Source organism: Oncorhynchus mykiss, chromosome 12 (assembly GCF_057628025.1).
Source record: "Oncorhynchus mykiss isolate SJ-2025 chromosome 12, ASM5762802v1, whole genome shotgun sequence".
NCBI classification, from domain to species: Eukaryota; Metazoa; Chordata; class Actinopteri; order Salmoniformes; family Salmonidae; genus Oncorhynchus; species Oncorhynchus mykiss.
This window is the reverse complement of record NC_143033.1, coordinates 77,085,956-77,109,380: the sequence shown is the minus strand read 5'-3', so window position 1 is coordinate 77,109,380 and position 23,425 is coordinate 77,085,956. Positions and strand designations below refer to the sequence as shown.

The 23,425-nt window shown below is 44.1% G+C and overlaps 5 protein-coding genes across 5 annotated transcripts; 2 read left to right on the top strand and 3 right to left on the bottom strand.

The window, feature by feature from the left end:
* Positions 1–3,733: 3,733 nt before the first annotated feature.
* LOC110538433 (hemoglobin embryonic subunit alpha-like) lies at positions 3,734–4,613 on the bottom strand. Its single transcript, XM_021625265.3, has 3 exons — positions 4,469–4,613; positions 4,153–4,360; positions 3,734–3,966 (listed from the first exon to the last, which is right to left on the bottom strand). The coding sequence occupies exons 1-3, from the start codon at positions 4,561–4,563 to the stop codon at positions 3,838–3,840; spliced, it is 432 nt and encodes a 143-aa protein (XP_021480940.1). The 5' UTR covers positions 4,564–4,613; the 3' UTR covers positions 3,734–3,837.
* A 1,103-nt stretch (positions 4,614–5,716) lies between these two features.
* Positions 5,717–6,816, top strand: LOC118937733 (hemoglobin subunit beta-like). Its single transcript, XM_036938355.2, has 3 exons — positions 5,717–5,936; positions 6,157–6,379; positions 6,575–6,816. The coding sequence occupies exons 1-3, from the start codon at positions 5,845–5,847 to the stop codon at positions 6,701–6,703; spliced, it is 444 nt and encodes a 147-aa protein (XP_036794250.2). The 5' UTR covers positions 5,717–5,844; the 3' UTR covers positions 6,704–6,816.
* A 9,728-nt stretch (positions 6,817–16,544) lies between these two features.
* On the bottom strand, positions 16,545–17,419 carry LOC118937734 (hemoglobin embryonic subunit alpha-like). The gene is made up of 3 exons (XM_036938356.2): positions 17,280–17,419; positions 16,964–17,171; positions 16,545–16,777 (listed from the first exon to the last, which is right to left on the bottom strand). Exons 1-3 carry the CDS (start codon positions 17,372–17,374, stop codon positions 16,649–16,651), a joined length of 432 nt encoding a protein of 143 aa, XP_036794251.1. The 5' UTR covers positions 17,375–17,419; the 3' UTR covers positions 16,545–16,648.
* Positions 17,420–18,633: 1,214 nt separating this feature from the next.
* LOC100135791 (embryonic beta-type globin) lies at positions 18,634–19,623 on the top strand. Its single transcript, NM_001124187.2, is given in 3 exon segments — positions 18,634–18,746; positions 18,967–19,189; positions 19,385–19,623. Coding segments are annotated over 3 exon segments (444 nt in total). The 5' UTR covers positions 18,634–18,654; the 3' UTR covers positions 19,514–19,623.
* A 1,292-nt stretch (positions 19,624–20,915) lies between these two features.
* Positions 20,916–22,469, bottom strand: LOC149979377 (uncharacterized). The gene is made up of 2 exons (XM_090191401.1): positions 22,408–22,469; positions 20,916–21,504 (listed from the first exon to the last, which is right to left on the bottom strand). The coding sequence occupies exons 1-2, from the start codon at positions 22,467–22,469 to the stop codon at positions 20,916–20,918; spliced, it is 651 nt and encodes a 216-aa protein (XP_090047527.1).
* Between the last annotated feature and the right edge of the window lie 956 nt (positions 22,470–23,425).

The following is a 23,425-nucleotide window of genomic DNA, read 5'->3' as shown; positions in this document are numbered from 1 at the left end:
TTGGCAAATAACCCAAATCCACTGCGCAATGCTTAGGCTGCCAAAAACCCCTTCTCAAAATCAAATCGCCTGCTGCCAATGCCATCAACATTATAAACACTTGAATCTGGTCTATTAATTACCTCATGCATTAGAAATGTTCCATTACGATTTCCAATTGTATGCCTATTGTATGTGACATAGGCCTATTGTATGTGACATAGGCCTATTGTAATGTGACATAGGCCTATTGTAATGTGACATAGGCCTATTGTAATGTGACATAGGCCTATTGTAATGTGACTTTGGCCTATTGTATGTGACATAGGCCTATTGTAAACTAAAGTTGTAAGTTATTAACATGTTCGTCTTGATTTGGCTATGTCGCGAAGAATATAGATTTTGCCTCCGAAGAATTAATCATATTTTACATTTTGACACAGTTGACCCCATTGATTGATTGGTTTTGATTGATTTACTGGTCTATTGATATGATGTCGATTTTAAAAAGTTATGTGAAATTACGAAATGTACCTTCATTGTGATACAAACAGTTGTTTAAATAAGTGAAACTAACGCATTGATGAAATTGAGACTGTATGGCCAATGAATGCCCCATGTATGGCCCATGGTACAAACAGGATAATGACAATCAGCATGACTTTCTTACAAAAAGGTAAAATGTTCAGAATGTGCCTATATATGCCATTAATAGCCAATTGACCTCAAACAAGGAAAGTGACTCTGATGTCGCAGGGCATACTATCCCGGAAATATTCTCTGAATCGAAGTACATGCATACCATCCCAGTGCCACGCTAACTGAGCGACTAGGGTGGAACCAGAACACTGTGATAAAACTGACGCATGTTTCCTTTGAGATAAGCAGAGACAAAGATAGATGCCCTTTCTCAATATGCACCCCACCTCTTGTTAGAGCACCAAATCGTCCAAATATGAGCTCACTGCTAGACAAGTTTAAATTCACATTATTTCCAATTGTGTGTTCGTTTTATAGGCCTATATACAGTACCAGTCAAACGTTTGGACACACCTACTCATTCAAGGGTTTTTATTTATTTTTACAATTTTGTAGAATAATAGTGAAGACAAACTATGAAATAACACATATGCAATCATGTAGTAACGAAAAAAGTGTTAAACAAATCAAAATATATTTTATATTTGAGATTCCTCAAAGTAGCCACCCTTGTGGCATGGTAGGGGTGATGTACAGATGATAGCCCTATTTAAATGACCAAGCCCATATTCTGTCAAGAACAGCTCAAACAAGCAAAGATAAGACACAAAGGTCAATCAATGTGGAACATTTCCAGAACTTTGAAAGTTTCCTCATGTGCAGTCAAACCCATCAAGTGCTGCGCATGTGTAGATCCCACCGTGAAGTTTGGAGGAGGATGTGTGGGGTTGCTTTGCTGGTGACACTGTTTGTGATTCAGATTTAAAGGCACACTTAACCATCATGGCTACCACAGCATTCTGCAGCAATATACCATCCCATCTGGTTTTGGCTTAGTGGGACTATCATTTGTTTTTCAACAGGAAAATGACCCAACACACCTCCAGGCTGTGTAAGGGCTAGTTGAACAAGAACGAAAGTGATGGAGTGCTGCATCAGATGACCTGGCCTCCACCAAATTGAAATGGATTGGGATGAGTTGGACCGCAGAGGGAAGGAAAAGCAGCCAACAAGTGCTTAGTATGTATGGGAATTGCTTCAAGACTGTTGGAAAAGCATTCCAGGTGAAGCTGTATGAGTGAATGTGACAGGTAGCCTAGTGGTTAGAGTGTTGGGCCAGTATCCAAAAGGTTGCTGTATCGAATCCCCGATCTGTCGTTCTGCCCCTGAACAAGGCAGTTAACCCACTGTTCCCCGGTAGGCTGTCATTGTAAATAATCATTTGTTCTTATTAACTTACTTGCCTAGTTAAATAAAGGTTACAAAAATTGAAAAATGCTAAGAGTGTGCAAAGCTGTCATCAAGGCAAAGGGTGGCTATTTGAAGAATCTCAAATATAAAATATATTTTGGGATTTGTTTAACACTTTTTTTGGTTGCAACATGATTCCATATGTGTTATTTCATAGTTTTGCTGTCTTCACTATTATTCTACAATGTAGGAAAATAGTAAAAATATAGAAAAACTCTTGAATGTGTAGGCGTGTCCAAACTTTTGACTGATACTGTTTATGCAAATTCTGCCTACCCGAGGCAAATAAAAGTTAACCTGGGCAACATGATTGACTACCTTACTTTTCCTGCAGACGTGTATTAGAAAAGAAGGAACGTTTTGATGTAACTACTATAACATAATACTGATGAATGTATTGATTATTCCATTGATAAGAATTCGTTGCTGCATGTGATATTTGACCAAACATACTCTCTCTCGTGACGCCAGCGTCAAAGAGAGGTTTCTCAATCTCACTTAGGCCAAAGGCATAAGAGTTAAAGTAGGTTTGGCTACATTTTCTAATGGCTCCTATTTTACTGCCCCCTCAAACAGAATGAAGTGAAGAGCATGGACGTGTGCTCAACAATATATTTTATTATTCATACAAAATGTATTCTATAATAAAATATATATGTGTATTCCACTATAGAACATGTCTTTAGTTGTACTGTCTGCCTAGCGCAGAGATGACCACGGTCAGGAACTTCTGCCAGGCCGCTTGGACGTCTGGCGTGAAGCCGCGCCTCATCTGGGAGGCCAGAACAACGGTGAGGCAGTCGCCCAGCAGCTGGGAGAAGGAAACGATTGAAACGTTAATCATTTATTTGCAACAGCAGTATCCTCTTTGTCAGGAATTGTGAAAAACTGAGTTTAAATGTATCGATTTTGGGAATTAATAATATATACCCATTGATTCTTAAAGAATATAACCTCATGAGCTCAGTTCAACTGTCGTACCCCATCAGAACCCAAAATATAAGCTTGTTTGACTCTTTTACTCTGTTTGTAAACCATTGACATGTAAACAGACACTGCATAGCCTCAAAACATGGTTAAAACTATAATTTTGATATCATGGATAGTCAGTCCTTGCATCCATAGCTCTGTCTACGATTTTGAGAGTGGTCACATCTCTCTATGCCCATCCCTCAGCTTTTTACCAAAACAGACCATGACTACTTTGTCATTGTTTCAACTAAGGATTCTAGCTTTATCCAGATCAACATGAGATACATTTTTGTTTATTAATAACAATAAATCAGTTAGTCAAAAGAACCCTATAACATACAAAATACATTTATCAGAGGCACCTCCTGTCCTTGACAACTTTGAGTTTAGGACATTTTATTTTATAAATACTATCAATCCATTCATAATATATACATAGTCCTTAATTAGCCTAATTATATAATATATATTACTTTGTTATATTAAATCGTTTTTTCCATTTTGTTGATGTGGTCCTATGTCAAATAGTTTGTTCAATCTTGTTTATCAATAGAAAGTTCTAAGCGAGCCATTTGATTGATCTATAGGCTACTATTTCAACTTTGTTCCCCTTCTCTGATTTCATTTATTTATTTCTAAACTTTTACTGCTAAGTTCTCTAAGGACCGCTTTGTGTGGAAATGTTTTGCATATAGTTTCCATTTTCTTTATGAATACCTTTTTGACTTTCGATGTCTTTCAGACTTGCAAACAGCAACTTATTTAATCATATCAGGTCCTGTGCTCTACAAAACAACGAATTAAAAACCAAAGTAAAGACCAAAAAACGTAATTATGTGCGATTTAACATTTAATTATATTTTACAACAATACAGAGCTGAGCACAGTGCTGATCAATGCTGCAATCCGTCTGGTCTGATGCCTTCTGTCCACATCTTATCGGTACTTCTCAGACAGAGCCCGGCCCACCGCTGCCAGGAACTTGTCCATGGCCACATGAGCTTCGGGGTTGAAATCATTGGGGAACAAGATAGCCAGCACCACCAAGATGTTGTGGGACAGGATCTACAGGACGAAAGGAATGAACATTAGTACACTACATGTTTTAATATGATATTTTATTTAATAATCTACGTTGTCCATTTTACTGTAAAGAGTACCCGATATATTTTAAATGCATTTTAACGATACATTTTCATTTGGTGTCAACGGTAAACAAATTATTATAAATAATGCTGTGACTGTCCTGACCTTGAAGTTGGCGGGATCGACACGCAGCTTGAAGGCATGCAGCTCGCTGAGGGCGAGGAGACCTGCGCTGATGTCGTCGATGCTGGCCACGGCTAAACTGATGCCTCCCATGATGGTCCCACCGTGCTTCCTGACTGGGGCAGAGCCGGGGCTCAGGTCCTTCCAGTGGGAGAAGTAGGTCTTGGTCTGGGGGTACACAACCAGCGTCCTGCACCGGAAGAAAAAAACATGTCAAGAAAGATGGAATGCTAACACAAAAACAGTCTACATTTTTCTTCAAAAACAGCTATAATATTAGCAGCACGACAGCCATTACCTAGACAGAGCATCGCATCCGATGTCCTCAGCCTTGCCGGCCACCTTAGCCCAGAAGGCCTTGACCATTTTCTTGTCCTTAGCGGTGAGACTCATGGTTGTAGTTAAAGACGATGCTGGAGTAGAAGTGCAGTGATGAGCTCTTACAAACGAATACTTTTTATATTAGCCGCGAGCCCCACCCAATGCAGACCCACCTCCAAGATAAACAAGATACAACATGCCTTTTGTTAATGTTCAATAGGCACAATCCCTCTCAAGTTATTACATTTCTGTTTATTTTACTGGACAAAAACACAAGTTGGTACAATCCTCCATACAAGACTTACAAAGACATTGTTAGCACTTTCTGAGCAGCACACAATATCAAACATAAAGCACACAGGGTAGAGATGGATAAAAAAAATATAGATATATACATGATTATGACAGTCATTGAAGTCTACGAAGTTTTTAGTATTAGAGATGTGTTGAGAGGTTGTTTAATGCTGGTAGTTTTCACAAGGGAGTCAGTAATTTCCATATTTTATTTCAGTACAAAATAATTAAATATTCGTTAATTTATTTATCACTCTGGCTTTATGGTATTTAACCAATAAAGAGAAGTCTACTTGTATTTTCAATAGGTAAATTACCTGTATCATAAGTAAGGAATAGAAGCCTGTATTCAGAAATATGGAAAAGTTGACAGTAGAGATGCATTACCCCCAAATAGACTGGAATAGTGCAACTATAAAAATAAATATTAAATGGGGTCGACCTTACTAGCACAGAATGAACATAGAGGTGAAGTATCAATTCATTTGTTTAGAAATGTATTACAAGGATAAAAATGATGTACTATCTTAGTAGGCTATTTCATATATCTTAGTAATATATTAATATCGTAGTTATATCGTACTAATATCTGACTATAGGCATACACAGAGATAGTTAAAAATGTTTCTCAGACAAAGTAATTGAATCCCCACCAAGTGTGATTTATGTGCAATAGGTCTATATCTTCAGATAGTAGGCATATTACACATGTATTTCCATGTGTTGAGAATGGTATATTTCCCCACTATTTGGGGCTTATTTTTGTTAATACTTCTAATAATGTAATAATTGGTATGTAACGTAATAATTAAATGGATGATTTTAGGACAGTGTATTATTGTAAAATTGCTTTTAAACATATATGGTAAACGGTAAAACTTCACATTATTATCTCAGTAAAATCTGTGACATTTGGCTTTTTTCAGCCCCTTACCATGACCCCACCCATCGCTGTCTTTAGGGAGGAGCGTCCCGATCCTTTTAAAAACGCTGCTCAAACGAAGACAAAGTGTAAATGATTCGTTAGCCTCTGTGAAAGAAACTTCAACAGCTAGCAACATGGTTCAGTGGACAGACTTTGAGCGCGCCACCATTCAGAGCGTCTTCGAGAAGATGGACTACGATGACGTTGGGCCCGCGGCTCTTTCCAGGTAGTGTGTTTAAAACTGTGGTCTACAAATTATTGGAATTAGGCATGTTATTATATTGTTATTATATTATTATGCGCTTGTTATTATGATTTTCAAGAAGAAGTCGTGTAATTAACGCGTAATTGACATCTCCAAATGACACATTAATTGATTTCCGTAAGATATGTGTGTATGCAGATATCACGTTTGTGTAATTCATAACTATTTATTATTTCTACAGGTGTCTGGTTGTGTACCCCTGGACCCAGAGGTATTTCGGTAACTTTGGAAACCTGTACAACGCCGCTGCCATCCAGGGAAACCCAATGGTCGCCGCTCACGGAAAGACCGTCCTGCGCGGACTGGACCGGGCTGTCAAGAACATGGATGACATCAAGGCCACCTACGCAGAACTGAGCGTGCTGCACTCCGAGAAACTGCGCGTGGATCCAGACAACTTCCGGGTAAATTGAAATGTTCTACTTCACACAAGGTACTTGCCTATCTAAGGTGTGGCATAGATGGTGGGGCAGAATGCGTTTTCTTACAATAGTGTGGCAGAATTCGTTTTCTTACAATAGTGTGGCAGAATGCGTTTTCTTACAATAGTGTGAAAGAATGCGTTTTCTTACTTGTCCATTTGCTCCTTTCTTTTGCAGCTGCTGGCTGACTGCCTTACTATTGTCGTTGCTGCGAGAATGGGTGCTGACTTCACCGCTGATATCCAGGGCGCTTTCCAGAAGTTCCTGGCCGTCGTGGTGAGCTCCCTGGGCAGACAGTACCACTAGAGCCCCTCCACTCAGAGACCGACGACCACCAGAGTACCAACAAGCGCTGATCATTTGTTTAGAGGCACATGTTGTTCCTTCTACTAAAGCAAATAAAATCTTCCACAAATTAATATTTTTTTTAATCTGTGCCTTATTTTCTTGCATGAACATCAATATGGTGGCACATATGCATTATGAACTAAGTGTGTAAATATTTCAACCTTGTTAATCAGATATTGATAATGTGCGATATACAAATATTTAGCAAATAACTAAAATATTTGCCAATTAACCACACTGACATGTTACATTAGCTGTGCATGAACTAACCAATGCAACTAATAAATACAACCGTGTGTTTAATGGTGCTTGAATTAATACAATGCGTTTAAATGATATCAGGACTGCAATGATTAATTCCTGATTCAACACACAATCGTCTAACTCAAAAGTTCAAGTAAACTTCTCATAACAGTTCTGGTATTCAATGTTAGGTTCATGTATTTGTGTGGCAAGAAATTGTTGAGTGATCGAGAGTTTAAACCTAGACTCCCAAGTTGCTACAGTTGAAGTCGGAAGATTACATACACTTATGTTGGAGTCATTAAAACTCGTTTTTCAACCACTCCACAAATATCTTGTTAACAAACTATAGTTTTGGCAAGTCGGTTGGATCTCTACTTTGTGCATGACACAAGTCATTTTTCCAACAATTGTTTACAGACAGATTAGTTCACTTATAATTTACTGCATCACAATTCCAGTGGGTCAGAAGTTTACATACACTAAGTTGACTTTGCCTTTAAAGAGCTTGGAAAATTCCAGAAAATTATGTCATGGCTTTAGAAGCTTCTGATAGGCTAATTTACATAATTTGAGTCAATTGGATGTGTACCTGTGTATGGATTTCAAGGCCTACCTTCAAACTCAGTGCCTCTTTGCTTCACATCACAGGAAAATCAAAATAAATCAGCCAAGACCTCAGAAACAAAAATGTAGACCTCCACAAGTCCGGTTCATTCTTGGGAGCAATTTCCAAATGCCTGAATGTACCGCGTTCATCTGTACAAACAATAGTACGCAAGTATAAACACCATGGGACCATGCAGCCGTCATATAGTGTCACCTTCGTTATAAGGAACGAACCAAGGCATAGCGTGGAATGCGTACATTCTCTTATTTAAAAGAATGAACACCAAACTAACAAAATAACAAACGAACCTGAAGCTATACAATATAGTGCAGACAGGCAACTACACATAGACAAGATCCCACAAAATAAAGTGGGAAACAGGACTGCCTAAATATGATCCCCAAAACCCTAGACATACAAAACCCTAGACATACAACACTAGAGTACCTACCCTAGTCACACCCTGACCTAACCAAAATCTATAGAAAACAGAGATATCTAAGGTCAGGGCGTGACAGTACCCCCCCCCCCCCCCAAAAAAAAAGGTGCGGACTCCCGGCCACAAACCTGAACCTATAGGGGAGGGTCCAGGTGGGCATCTACCTTCGGTGGCGGCTCTAGTTTTGGACGCATCCCCCCCTCCTCACGCTGATCCTTCCTCTTTTGTGGAACTGGACCATGGATCATCTCCGGGGGCTCTGGACTGAGGATCATCGCCAGAGGGGATCATCTCTGGAGACTCCGGACTGGGGACCGTCGCTGGAGACCCTGGACTGAGGACCGTAGCTGGAGACCCCGGACTGGGGACTGTTGCTGGAGACCCCAGACTGGGGACCGTCGCTGGAGGCCCCGGACTGCGGACCGTCGCTGGAAACCCCGGACTGGGGACCGTCGCTGGAGACAACGGACTGGGGACCGTCGCTGGAGCCCCGGACTGTTGACCGTCGTTGGAGGCCCTTGACTGTGGCCCGTTGTTGGAGGTTCCGGACTGTGGCCCGTCGTTAGAGGTTCCGCACTTTGGCCCATCGTTGGAAGCTCCGGACCGTGGCCCATCGCTGGAAGCTCTGGACTGAGAACTGTCACCGGAAGCTCTGGACTGGGAACTGTTGCCGGAAGCTCTGGATTGTGGAGGCGCACTGGAGACCTGATGCGTGGGACCGGTATAGGTGGCACAAGGCTGATTACACACACCTCAGGGTGAGTACGGAGAGGAGGCACAGGACGTACTGGACTGTGGATGCGCACTGGAGACTTGATGCGTGGGACCGGTACAGGTGGCACCGGGCTGATGACACGCACCTCAGGGCGAGTGTGGAGTGCAGGCACAGGACTTACTGGACTGTGGAGGCGCACTGGAGATCTGATGCGTGGTGCCGGCACTGTTGGTACCGGGCTGGGGACACATACCTCAAGGTGAATGCGAGGAGCAGGAACAGGACGTACTGGACTGTGGATGCACACTGGAGACCTGATGCGTGGGACCGGTATAGGTGGCACCGGGCCGATGACACGCACCTCAGGGCGAGTACGGAGAAGAGGCACAGGACTTACTGGACTGTGGAGGCGCACTGGAGGTCTGGAGCGTTGAGCTGGCACAACCCGTCCTGGCTGGATGTTTATTTTCGCCCTGCAAATTCGGGCGCTGGCACAGGACGCACTGGGCTGTGCAGACATACCGGAGACACAGTGCACAGAACCTGCGCAGGATATCCTGGTCCAAGGAGGTATACTGGAGACCAAGAGCGCTGAGCCGGCACCATCCGTCCTGGCTGGATTCCCATTCTAGCCTGGTCAATGCGGGGAGCTGGAATACAGCACACCGGGCTATGAATGCGAACTGGAGACACCATGCGCATCACTGCATAATACGGTGCCTGACCAGTCACACGTTCCTCAGCACGCCCGCTCTGCAACGCTCTCAATGCTAGCACTTCTCTCCGGAATCTTGTGTCAAGCTCCTCACTTGCATCGAGCTCTGGTTCAGCCCTCGGCTCCGCCGACCACTCCGTATGCACCCCCCCAAAACTTTTTTGGAGCTGCCTCTCGTGCTTGTCTCGTTGGTACAACTCCTCGTAATATCGCCGTTCCGCTTTCGTTGCCTCTATCTCCTCCTGAGGACGGCGATACTCCCCAGCCTGCGTCCAGGGTCCGGCTCCATCCAGAATCTCCTCCCAGGTCCATTCCTCCTGACCACGCTGCTTGGTCCTTAAATGGTGGGATCTTCTGTCACGTTCGTTATAAGGATCGAACCAAGGTGCAGCGTGGTATGCGTACCTTCTCTTATTTAAAAGAATGAACACCAAACAAACTAACAAAATAACAAACGAAACGTGAAGCTATACAATATAGTGGAGACAGGCAACTACACATAGACAAGATCCCACAACAGAAAGTGGGAGACAGGGCTGCTTAAATATGATCCCCAATCAGAGACAACGATAAACAACTGTCTCTGATTGGGAACCATATCAGGCCAACATAGAAATACAAAACCCCTAGACCTACAACAACCCTAGACATACAAAACCCTAGACATTCAACACTAGAGTACCCACCCTAGTCACACCCTGACCTAACCAAAATCTATAGAAAACAGAGATATCTAAGGTCAGGGCGCGACATACCCTTCAGGAAGGAGACGTGTTCTGTCTCCTAGAGATGAACGTACATCGGTGCGAAAAGTGCAAATCAATCCCAGAACAACAGCAAAGGAACTTGTGAAGATGCTGGATTGAGGAAACAGGTACAAAAGTATCTATATCCACAGTAAACGAGTCCTGTATCGGCATAACCTGAAAGGCTGCTCAGGAATTGAGTGTACAGTATGTAAACTTCTGACCCACTGGGACTGTGATGAAATGAATAAAAGCTGAAATAGATCATTCACTCTACTATTATTCTGACATTCAAAATTCTTAAAATTAAGTGGTGATCCTAACTGACATAAAACAGAGAATTTTAACTTGGATTAAATGTCAGAATTAAATGAATTGTGATAAACTGAGATTAAATGTATTTGGCTAAGGTGTATGTAAACATCCGACTTCAACTGTACATCGATTTTGGGAATTAATAATATATACCCATTGATTCTTAAAGAATACAACTTGTAAATGCCTCATGAGATCAGTTCAACCGTCATACCCAATAAGAACCTGTTACGGTGAGTGAATGAGGACCCAAAAGCGAACTAACTTAAACAGAGCTTCTTTAATAACCAAACTTAGGTAGGCTCAGATAGACCGGCAGATTCCGACAGGACAGGACAAGGTTACAGCAAACATGACGATAGTCTGGCCCAGGCATGAAACACAAACAAACAAGAATCCGACAAGGACAGGAGCAGAAACAGAGAGAGATATAGGGACCTAATCAGAGGGAAACAGGGAACAGGTGGGGAACGGGTAGTTAGAGGAGACAAGGGACAGCTGGGGGAAAGCGGGGGAGAAAAGGTAACATAACAACGACCAGCAGAGGGAGACAGGGTGAAGGGAAAGGACAGAGACAAGACACAACATGACAGTACCCCCCCACTCACCGAGCGCCTCCTGGCGCACTCGAGGAGGAAACCTGGCGGCAACGGAGGAAATCCTCGATCAGCGCACGGTCCAGCACGTCCCGAGAGGGAACCCAACTCCTCTCCTCAGGACCGTACCCCTCCCAATCGACAAGGTACTGGTGACCACGGCCCCGTGGACGCATGTCCAAAATCCTGCGGACCCTGTAGATGGGTGCGCCCTCGACAAGGATGGGGGGGGGGGGGGGAAGACGAGCGGGGGCGCGAAGAACGGGCTTAATACAGGAGACATGGAAGACCGGGTGGACGCGACGAAGGTATCGCGGAAGAAGAAGTCGAACTGCGACAGGATTAATGACCCGAGAAATACGGAACGGACCAATGAACCGCGGGGTCAACTTGCGAGAAGCCGTCTTAAGGGGAAGGTTCTGAGTGGAGAGCCAAACTCTCTGACCGCGACAATATCTAGGACTCTTAGTTCTACGCTTATTAGCAGCCCTCACAGTCTGCGTCCTATAACGGCAAAGTGCAGACCTGACCCTCTTCCAGGTGCGCTCGCAACGTTGGACAAAAGCCTGAGCGGAGGGGACGCTGGACTCGGCGAACTGAGATGAGAACAGCGGAGGCTGGTACCCGAGGCTACTCTGAAAAGGAGATAGCCCGGTCGCAGACGAAGGAAGCGAGTTGTGGGCGTATTCTGCCCAGGGGAGCTGTTCTGACCAAGACGCAGGGTTGCGAAAAGAAAGACTGCGTAAGATGCGACCAATAGTCTGATTGGCCCGTTCTGCTTGACCGTTAGACTGGGGGTGAAAGCCGGAAGAGAGACTGACGGAAGCCCCAATCAAACGGCAAAACTCCCTCCAAAATTGAGACGTGAATTGCGGACCTCTGTCCGAAACGACGTCTGACGGAAGGCCATGAATTCTGAAAACATTCTCGATGATGATTTGTGCCGTCTCTTTAGCAGAAGGAAGCTTAGCAAGGGGAATGAAATGGGCCGCCTTAGAGAACCTATCGACAACCGTAAGAATAACAGTCTTCCCCGCTGACGAAGGCAGTCCGGTGACAAAATCTAAGGCGATGTGAGACCACGGTCGAGAGGGAATAGGAAGCGGCCTGAGACGGCCGGCAGGAGGAGAGTTACCGGACTTAGTCTGCGCGCAGACCGAACAAGCAGCCACGAAACGACGCGTGTCATGCTCCCGGGTGGGCCACCAAAAACGCTGGCGAATGGAAGCAAGCGTACCCCGAACGCCAGGGTGGCCGGCTAACTTGGCAGAGTGAGCCCACTGAAGAACGGCCAGACGAGTAGGAACGGGAACGAAAAGAAGGTTCCTAGGACAAGCGCGCGGCGACGGAGTGTGAGTGAGCGCTTGTTTTACCTGCCTCTCAATTCCCCAGACAGTCAACCCGACAACACGCCCCTCAGGGAGAATCCCCTCGGGGTCAGTGGAGGCTACTGAAGAACTGAAGAGACGAGACAAAGCATCAGGCTTGGTGTTCTTAGAGCCCGGACGATAAGAAATCACGAACTCGAAACGAGCGAAAAACAGCGCCCAACGCGCCTGACGCGCATTAAGTCGTTTGGCAGAACGGATGTACTCAAGGTTCCTATGGTCAGTCCAAACGACAAAAGGAACGGTCGCCCCCTCCAACCACTGTCGCCATTCGCCTAGGGCTAACCGGATGGCGAGCAGTTCGCGGTTACCCACATCATAGTTACGTTCCGACGGCGACAGGCGATGAGAAAAATACGCGCATGGGTGGACCTTGTCGTCAGAGAGGGAGCGCTGAGAAAGAATGGCTCCCACGCCCACCTCTGACGCGTCAACCTCGACAACGAACTGTCTAGAGACGTCAGGTGTAACAAGGATAGGAGCGGATGTAAAACGATTCTTGAGGAGATCAAAAGCTCCCTGGGCGGAAACGGACCACTTAAAGCACGTCTTGACAGAAGTAAGGGCTGTGAGAGGAGCGGCCACCTGACCGAAATTACGGATGAAACGACGATAGAAGTTCGCGAAGCCGAGAAAGCGCTGCAGCTCGACGCGTGACTTAGGGACGGGCCAATCAATGACAGCTTGGACTTTAGCGGGATCCATCTTAATGCCTTCAGCGGAAATAACAGAACCGAGAAATGTGACGGAGGAGGCATGAAAAGTGCACTTCTCAGCCTTCACAAAAAGACAATTCTCTAAAAGGCGCTGGAGGACACGTCGAACGTGCTGAACATGAATCTGGAGTGACGGTGAAAAAATCAGGATATCGTCAAGGTAAACGAAAACAAAGATGTTCAGCATGTCTCTCAGGACATCATTGACTAATGCCTGAAAGACAGCTGGAGCGTTAGCGAGGCCGAAAGGAAGAACCCGGTATTCAAAGTGCCCTAACGGAGTGTTAAACGCCGTCTTCCACTCGTCCCCCTCCCTGATGCGCACGAGATGGTAAGCGTTACGAAGGTCCAACTTAGTGAAAAACCTGGCTCCCTGCAGGATCTCGAAGGCTGAAGACATAAGAGGAAGCGGATAACGATTCTTAACTGTTATGTCATTCAGCCCTCGATAATCTATGCAGGGGCGCAGAGACCCGTCCTTCTTCTTGACAAAAAAAAACCCCGCTCCGGCGGGAGAGGAGGAGGGGACTATGGTACCGGCGTCAAGAGCTACAGACAAATAATCCTCGAGAGCCTTACGTTCGGGAGCCGACAGAGAGTATAGTCTACCCCGGGGGGGAGTGGTTCCCGGAAGGAGATCAATACTACAATCATACGACCGGTGTGGAGGAAGAGAGGTGGCCCTGGACCGACTGAACACCGTGCGCAGATCGTGATATTCCTCCGGCACCCCTGTCAAATCACCAGGCTCCTCCTGTGAAGAAGAGACAGAGGAAACAGGAGGGATAGCAGACATTAAACATTTCACATGACAAGAGACGTTCCAGGAGAGGATAGAATTACTAGACCAATTAATGGAAGGATTATGACAAACTAGCCAGGGATGGCCCAAAACAACAGGTGTAAAAGGTGAACGAAAAATCAAAAAAGAAATGGTTTCGCTATGATTACCAGAAACAGTGAGGGTTAAAGGTAGCGTCTCACGCTGAATCCTGGGGAGAGGACTACCATCCAGGGCGAACAAGGCCGTGGACTCCCTTAACTGTCTGAGAGGAATGTCATGTTCCCGAGCCCAGGTCTCGTCCATAAAACAGCCCTCCGCCCCAGAGTCTATTAAGGCACTGCAGGAAGCTGACGAACCGGTCCAGCGTAGATGGACCGACAAGGTAGTGCAGGATCTTGAAGGAGAGACAGGAGTAGTAGCGCTCACCAGTAGCCCTCCGCTTACTGATGAGCTCTGGCTTTTACTGGACATGAAGTGACAAAATGACCAGCAGAACCGCAATAGAGACAGAGGCGGTTGGTGATTCTCCGTTCCCTCTCCTTAGTCGAGATGCGGATACCTCCCAGCTGCATAGGCTCAGCTCCCGAGCCGGCAGAGGAAGATGGTAGTGATGCGGAGAGGGGAGCAACGGAGAACGCGAGCTCCTTTCCACGAGCTCGGTGACGCAGATCAACCCGTCGCTCAATGCGAATAGCGAGTTCAATCAGGGAATCCACGCTGGAAGGGACCTCCCGGGAGAGAATCTCATCCTTTACCTCTGCGCGGAGACCCTCCAGAAAACGAGCGAGCAAAGCCGGCTCGTTCCAGCCACTGGAGGCAGCAAGAGTGCGAAACTCAATAGAGTAGTCTGTTATGGATCGATTACCTTGACATAGGGAAGACAGGGCCCTGGAAGCCTCCTCCCCAAAAACAGATCGATCAAAAACCCGTATCATCTCCTCCTTAAAGTCCTGATACTGGTTAGTACACTCAGCCCTTGCCTCCCAGATTGCCGTGCCCCACTCACGAGCCCGTCCAATAAGGAGAGATATGACGTAGGCGACACGAGCAGTGCTCCTGGAGTAAGTGTTGGGCTGGAGAGAAAACACAATATCACACTGGGTGAGGAACGAGCGGCATTCAGTGGGCTCCCCAGAGTAACACGGCGGGTTATTGATTCTGGGCTCCGGAGATTCGAAAGCCCTGGAAGTGGCCGGTGGATCGAGGCGGAGATGGTGAACCTGTTCTGTGAGGTTGGAGACTTGGGTGGCCAGGGTCTCAACGGCATGTCGAGCAGCAGACACTTCCTGCTCGTGTCTGCCTAGCATCGCTCCCTGGATTCCGACGGCTGAGTGGAGAGGATCCGAAGTCGCTGGGTCCATTCTTGGTCGGATTCTTCTGTTACGGTGAGTGAATGAGGACCCAAAAGCGAACTAACTTAAACAGAGCTTCTTTAATAACCAAACTTAGGTAGGCTCAGATAGACCGGCAGATTCCGACAGGACAGGACAAGGTTACAGCAAACATGACGATAGTCTGGCCCAGGCATGAAACACAAACAAACAAGAATCCGACAAGGACAGGAGCAGAAACAGAGAGAGATATAGGGACCTAATCAGAGGGAAACAGGGAACAGGTGGGGAACGGGTAGTTAGAGGAGACAAGGGACAGCTGGGGGAAAGCGGGGGAGAAAAGGTAACATAACAACGACCAGCAGAGGGAGACAGGGTGAAGGGAAAGGACAGAGACAAGACACAACATGACAGAACCCAACATATAAGCTTGTTTGACTCTTTTACTCTGTTTGCAAACAATTTAAAAGTAAACAGACACTGCATAGCCTCAAAACATGGTTAAAACTATAATTTTGATATCATGGATAGTCAGTCCTTGCATCCATAGCTCTGTCTACGATTTTGAGAGTGGTCACATCTCTCTATGCCCATCCCTCAGCTTTTTACCAAAACAGACCATGACTACTTTGTCATTGTTTCAACTAAGGATTCTAGCTTTATCCAGATCAACATGAGATACATTTTTGTTTATTAATAACAATAAATCAGTTAGTCAAAAGAACCCTATAACATACAAAATACATTTATCAGAGGCACCTCCTGTCCTTGACAACTTTGAGTTTAGGACATTTTATTTTATAAATACTATCAATCCATTCATAATATATACATAGTCCTTAATTAGCCTAATTATATAATATATATTACTTTGTTATATTAAATCGTTTTTTCCATTTTGTTGATGTGGTCCTATGTCAAATAGTTTGTTCAATCTTGTTTATCAATAGCAAGTTCTAAGCGAGCCATTTGATTGATCTATAGGCTACTATTTCAACTTTGTTCCCCTTCTCTGATTTCATTTATTTACTTCTAAACTTTTACTGCTAATGTTTTGCATATAGTTTCCATTTTCTTTATGAATACCTTTTTGACTTTCGATGTCTTTCAGACTTGCAAACAGCAACTTATTTAATCATATCAGGTCCTGTGCTCTACAAAACAACGAATTAAAAACCAAAGTAAAGACCAAAAAACGTAATTATGTGCGTTTTGACATTTAATTATATTTTACAACAATACAGAGCTGAGCACAGTGCTGATCAATGCTGCAATCCGTCTGGTCTGATGCCTTCTGTCCACATCTTATCGGTACTTCTCAGACAGAGCCCGGCCCACCGCTGCCAGGAACTTGTCCATGGCCACATGAGCTTCGGGGTTGAAATCATTGGGGAACAAGATAGCCAGCACCACCAAGATGTTGTGGGACAGGATCTACAGGACGAAAGGAATGAACATTAGTACACTACATGTTTTAATATGATATTTTATTTAATAATCTACGTTGTCCATTTTACTGTAAAGAGTACCCGATATATTTTAAATGCATTTTAACGACACATTTTCATTTGGTGTCAACGGTAAACAAATTATTATAAATAATGCTGTGACTGTCCTGACCTTGAAGTTGGCGGGATCGACACGCAGCTTGAAGGCATGCAGCTCGCTGAGGGCGAGGAGACCTGCGCTGATGTCGTCGATGCTGGCCACGGCTAAACTGATGCCTCCCATGATGGTCCCACCGTGCTTCCTGACTGGGGCAGAGCCGGGGCTCAGGTCCTTCCAGTGGGAGAAGTAGGTCTTGGTCTGGGGGTACACAACCAGCGTCCTGCACCGGAAGAAAAAAACATGTCAAGAAAGATGGAATGCTAACACAAAAACAGTCTACATTTTTCTTCAAAAACAGCTATAATATTAGCAGCACGACAGCCATTACCTAGACAGAGCATCGCATCCGATGTCCTCAGCCTTGCCGGCCACCTTAGCCCAGAAGGCCTTGACCATTTTCTTGTCCTTAGCGGTGAGACTCATGGTTGTAGTTAAAGACGATGCTGGAGTAGAAGTGCAGTGATGAGCTCTTACAAACCAAGACTTTTTATATTATCCGCGAGCCCCACCCAATGCAGACCCACCTCCAAGATAAACAAGATACAACATGCCTTTTGTTAATGTTCAATAGGCACAATCCCTCTCAAGTTATTACATTTCTGTTTATTTTACTGGACAAAAACACAAGTTGGTACAATCCTCCATACAAGACTTACAAAGACATTGTTAGCACCTTCTGAGCAGCACACAATATCAAACATAAAACACACAGGGTAGAGATGGATAAAAAAAATATAGATATATACATGATTATGACAGTCATTGAAGTCTACGAAGTTTTTAGTATTAGAGATGTGTTGAGAGGTTGTTTAATGCTGGTAGTTTTCACAAGGGAGTCAGTAATTTCCATATTTTATTTCAGTACAAAATAATTCAATATTCGTTAATTTATTTATCACTCTGGCTTTATGGTATTTAACCAATAAAGAGAAGTCTACTTGTATTTTCAATAGGTAAATTACCTGTATCATAAGTAAGGAATAGAAGCCTGTATTCAGAAATATGGAAAAGTTGACAGTAGAGATGCATTACCCCCAAATAGACTGGAATAGTGCAACTATAAAAATAAATATTAAATGGGGTCGACCTTACTAGCACAGAATGAACATAGAGGTGAAGTATCAATTCATTTGTTTAGAAATGTATTACAAGGATAAAAATGATGTACTATCTTAGTAGGCTATTTCATATATCTTAGTAATATATTAATATCGTAGTTATATCGTACTAATATCTGACTATAGGCATACACAGAGATAGTTAAAAATGTTTCTCAGACAAAGTAATTGAATCCCCACCAAGTGTGATTTATGTGCAATAGGTCTATATCTTCAGATAGTAGGCATATTACACATGTATTTCCATGTGTTGAGAATGGTATATTTCCCCACTATTTGGGGCTTATTTTTGTTAATACTTCTAATAATGTAATAATTGGTATGTAACGTAATAATTAAATGGATGATTTTAGGACAGTGTATTATTGTAAAATTGCTTTTAAACATATATGGTAAACGGTAAAACTTCACATTATTATCTCAGTCAAATCTGTGACTTTTGGCTTATACAGCCCCTTACCATGACCCCACCCATCGCTGTCTTTAGGGAGGAGCGTCCCGATCCTTTTAAAAACGCTGCTCAAACGAAGACAAAGTGTAAATGATTCGTTAGCCTCTGTGAAAGAAACTTCAACAGCTAGCAACATGGTTCAGTGGACAGACTTTGAGCGCGCCACCATTCAGAGCGTCTTCGAGAAGATGGACTACGATGACGTTGGGCCCGCGGCTCTTTCCAGGTAGTGTGTTTAAAACTGTGGTCTACAAATTATTGGAATTAGGCATGTTATTATATTGTTATTATATTATTATGCGCTTGTTATTATGATTTTCAAGAAGAAGTCGTGTAATTAACGCGTAATTGACATCTCCAAATGACACATTAATTGATTTCCGTAAGATATGTGTGTATGCAGATATCACGTTTGTGTAATTCATAACTATTTATTATTTCTACAGGTGTCTGGTTGTGTACCCCTGGACCCAGAGGTATTTCGGTAACTTTGGAAACCTGTACAACGCCGCTGCCATCCAGGGAAACCCAATGGTCGCCGCTCACGGAAAGACCGTCCTGCGCGGACTGGACCGGGCTGTCAAGAACATGGATGACATCAAGGCCACCTACGCAGAACTGAGCGTGCTGCACTCCGAGAAACTGCGCGTGGATCCAGACAACTTCCGGGTAAATTGAAATGTTCTACTTCACACAAGGTACTTGCCTATCTAAGGTGTGGCATAGATGGTGGGGCAGAATGCGTTTTCTTACAATAGTGTGGCAGAATTCGTTTTCTTACAATAGTGTGGCAGAATGCGTTTTCTTACAATAGTGTGAAAGAATGCGTTTTCTTACTTGTCCATTTGCTCCTTTCTTTTGCAGCTGCTGGCTGACTGCCTTACTATTGTCGTTGCTGCGAGAATGGGTGCTGACTTCACCGCTGATGTCCAGGGCGCTTTCCAGAAGTTCCTGGCCGTCGTGGTGAGCTCCCTGGGCAGACAGTACCACTAGAGCCCCTCCACTCAGAGACCGACGACCACCAGAGTACCAACAAGCGCTGATCATTTGTTTAGAGGCACATGTTGTTCCTTCTACTAAAGCAAATAAAATCTTCCACAAATTAATATTTTTTTTAATCTGTGCCTTATTTTCTTGCATGAACATCAATATGGTGGCACATATGCATTATGAACTAAGTGTGTAAATATTTCAACCTTGTTAATCAGATATTGATAATGTGCGATATACAAATATTTAGCAAATAACTAAAATATTTGCCAATTAACCACACTGACATGTTACATTAGCTGTGCATGAACTAACCAATGCAACTAATAAATACAACCTTGTGTTTAATGGTGCTTGAATTAATACAATGCGTTTAAATGATATCAGGACTGCAATGATTAATTCCTGATTCAACACACAATCGTCTAACTCAAAAGTTCAAGTAAACTTCTCATAACAGTTCTGGTATTCAATGTTAGGTTCATGTATTTGTGTGGCAAGAAATTGTTGAGTGATCGAGAGTTTAAACCTAGACTCCCAAGTTGCTACAGTTGAAGTCGGAAGATTACATACACTTATGTTGGAGTCATTAAAACTCGTTTTTCAACCACTCCACAAATATCTTGTTAACAAACTATAGTTTTGGCAAGTCTACTTTGTGCATGACACAAGTCATTTTTCCAACAATTGTTTACAGACAGATTAGTTCACTGTATCACAATTCCAGTGGGTCAGAAGTTTACATACACTAAGTTGACTGTGCCTTTAAACAGCTTGGAAAATTCCAGAAAATTATGTCATGGCTTTAGAAGCTTCTGATAGGCTAATTGACATAATTTGAGTCAATTGGATGTGTACCTGTGTATGGATTTCAAGGCCTACCTTCAAACTCAGTGCCTCTTTGCTTCACATCACAGGAAAATCAAAATAAATCAGCCAAGAACTCAGAAACAAAAATGTAGACCTCCACAAGTCTGGTTCATTCTTGGGAGCAATTTCCAAATGCCTGAAGGTACCACGTTCATCTGTACAAACAATAGTATGCAAGTATAAACACCATGGGACCATGCAGCCGTCATATAGTGTCACGTTCGTTATAAGGAACGAACCAAGGCATAGCGTGGAATGCGTACATTCTCTTATTTAAAAGAATGAACACCAAACTAACAAAATAACAAACAAACCTGAAGCTATACAATATAGTGCAGACAGGCAACTACACATAGACAAGATCCCACAACAGAAAGTGGGAAACAGGACTGCCTAAATGTGATCCCCAAAACCCTAGACATACAAAACCCTAGACATACAACACTAGAGTACCTACCCTAGTTATCTAAGGTCAGGGTGTGACAGTACCCCCCACCCCCCCAAAAGGTGTGGACTCCCGGCCGCAAACCTGAACCTATAGGGGAGGGTCCAGGTGGGCATCTACCTTCGGTGGCGGCTCCGGTTCTTGATGCATCCCCCCCTCCTTACGCTGATCCTTCCGCTTTTGTGGAACCGGACCATGGATCATCTCCGGAGGCTTTGGACTGCGGATCATTGCCGGAGGCCCCGGACTGGGGATCGTCACTGGAGGCCCCGGACTGTGGCCTGTCGTAGGAGGTTCCGGACTGTGGTCCGTCGTTGGAGGTTCCGGACTGTGGCCCGTCGTATGAGGTTCCGGACTTTGGCCCGTCGTTGGAAGCTCTGGACTGTGGCCCGTCACCGGAAGCTCTGGACTGGGAACTGTCGCTGGAAGCTCTGGACTGGGAACTGTCGCCGGAAACTCTGGACTGGGAACTGTCAACGGAAGCTCTGGACTGGGAACTGTCGCCGGAAGCTCTGGACTGGGAACTGTCGCCGGAAACTCTAGACTGGGAACTGTCGCCGGAAGCTCTGGACTGTGGAGGCGCACTGGAGATCTGATGCGTGGGACCGGTACAGGTGGCACCGGGCTGATGACACGCACCTCAGGGCGAGTGCGAGGAGGAGGCACAGAACGTACTGGACTGTGGAGGCGCACTCAGGAAGGAAGAAGCCACTGCTCCAAAACCGCCATAAAAATGCCAGACTACAGTTTGCAGCTGCACATGGGGACAAAGATCGTACTTTTTGGAGAAATGTCCTCTGGTCTGATGTAACAAAAATAGAACTGTTTGGCCATAATGACCATCGTTATGTTTGGAGGAAAAAGGGGGAGGCTTGCAAGCCAAAGAACACCATCCCAACCGTGAAGCAAGGGGGTGGCAGCATCATGTTGTGGGGGTGCTTTGCTGCAGGAGGGACTGGTGCACTTCACAAAATAGATGGAATAGAGGAATATTATGTGGATATATTGAAGCAACATCTCAAGACATCAGTCAGGAAGTTAAAGCTTGGTCACAAATGGGTCTTCCAAATGTACAATGACCCCAAGTATACTTCCAAAGTTGTGGCAAAATGGCTTAAGGACAACAAAGTCAACGTATTGGAGTGGCCATCACAAAGCCCTAGCCTCAATCTTATAGAAAATTTGTGGGCAGAACTGAATAAGCGTGTGTGAGCAAGGAGGCCTACAAACCTCACTCAGTTACACCAGCTCTGTCAGGAGGAATGGGCCAAAATTCACCCAACTTATTGTGGGAAGCTTGTGGAAGGCTACCCAAAATGTTTGACCCAAGTTTAACAATTTAAAGGCAATGCTACCAAATAGGAATTGAGTGTACAGTATGTAAACTTCTGACCCACTGGGAATGTGATGAAATAAATTAAAGCTGAAATAAATAATTCTCTCTACTATTATTCTAACATTAAAATTTCTTAAAATTAAGTGGTGATCCTAACTGACATAAAACAGAGAATTTTAAGTTGGATTAATCCTCTTGGATGTAAATCAATGAGTGCCGGTGTTCTTGATGTCGTCCATATTCTACACAGCTCGCTCGATGCCGTTCAGCACAGTGATGCCATGCCTGGCAAGTGTTTTATTGCCCATGATAGCCGCTGCACTGTTTAAGTCTCCAAAGGTTTCAAAGTACCTCTGAGTCCATGGATATACAATAAGGCACCAGGAAAATACAAATTATATCATAAGATACATCATATAAATTAATCAATTTCATTCAATGAATCCATATAAATATACAGTGCCTTGCGAAAGTATTCGGCCCCCTTGAACTTTGCGACCTTTTGCCACATTTCAGGCTTCAAACATAAAGATATAAAACTGTATTTTTTGTGAAGAATCAACAACAGGTGGGACACAATCATGAAGTGGAACGACATTTATTGGATATTTCAAACTTTTTTAACAAATCAAAAACTGAAAAATTGGGCGTGCAAAATTATTCAGCCCCCTTAAGTTAATACTTTGTAGTGCCACCTTTTGCTGCGATTACAGCTGTAAGTCGCTTGGGGTATCTCTCTATCAGTTTTGCACATCGAGAGACTGAAATGTTTTCCCATTCCTCCTTGCAAAACAGCTCGAGCTCAATGAGGTTGGATGGAGAGCATTTGTGAACAGCAGTTTTCAGTTCTTTCCACAGATTCTCGATTGGATTCAGGTCTGGACTTTGACTTGGCCATTCTAACACCTGGATATGTTTATTTTTGAACCATTCCATTGTAGATTTTGCTTTATGTTTTGGATCATTGTCTTGTTGGAAGAAAAATCTCCGTCCCAGTCTCAGGTCTTTTGCAGACTCCATCAGGTTTTCTTCCAGAATGGTCCTGTATTTGGCTCCATCCATCTTCCCATCAATTTTAACCATCTTCCCTGTCCCTGCTGAAGAAAAGCAGGCCCAAACCATGATGCTGCCACCACCATGTTTGACAGTGGGGATGGTGTGTTCAGGGCCATGAGCTGTGTTGCTTTACGCCAAACATAACATTTTGCATTGTTGCCAAAAAGTTCAATTTTGGTTTCATCTGACCAGAGCACCTTCTTCCACA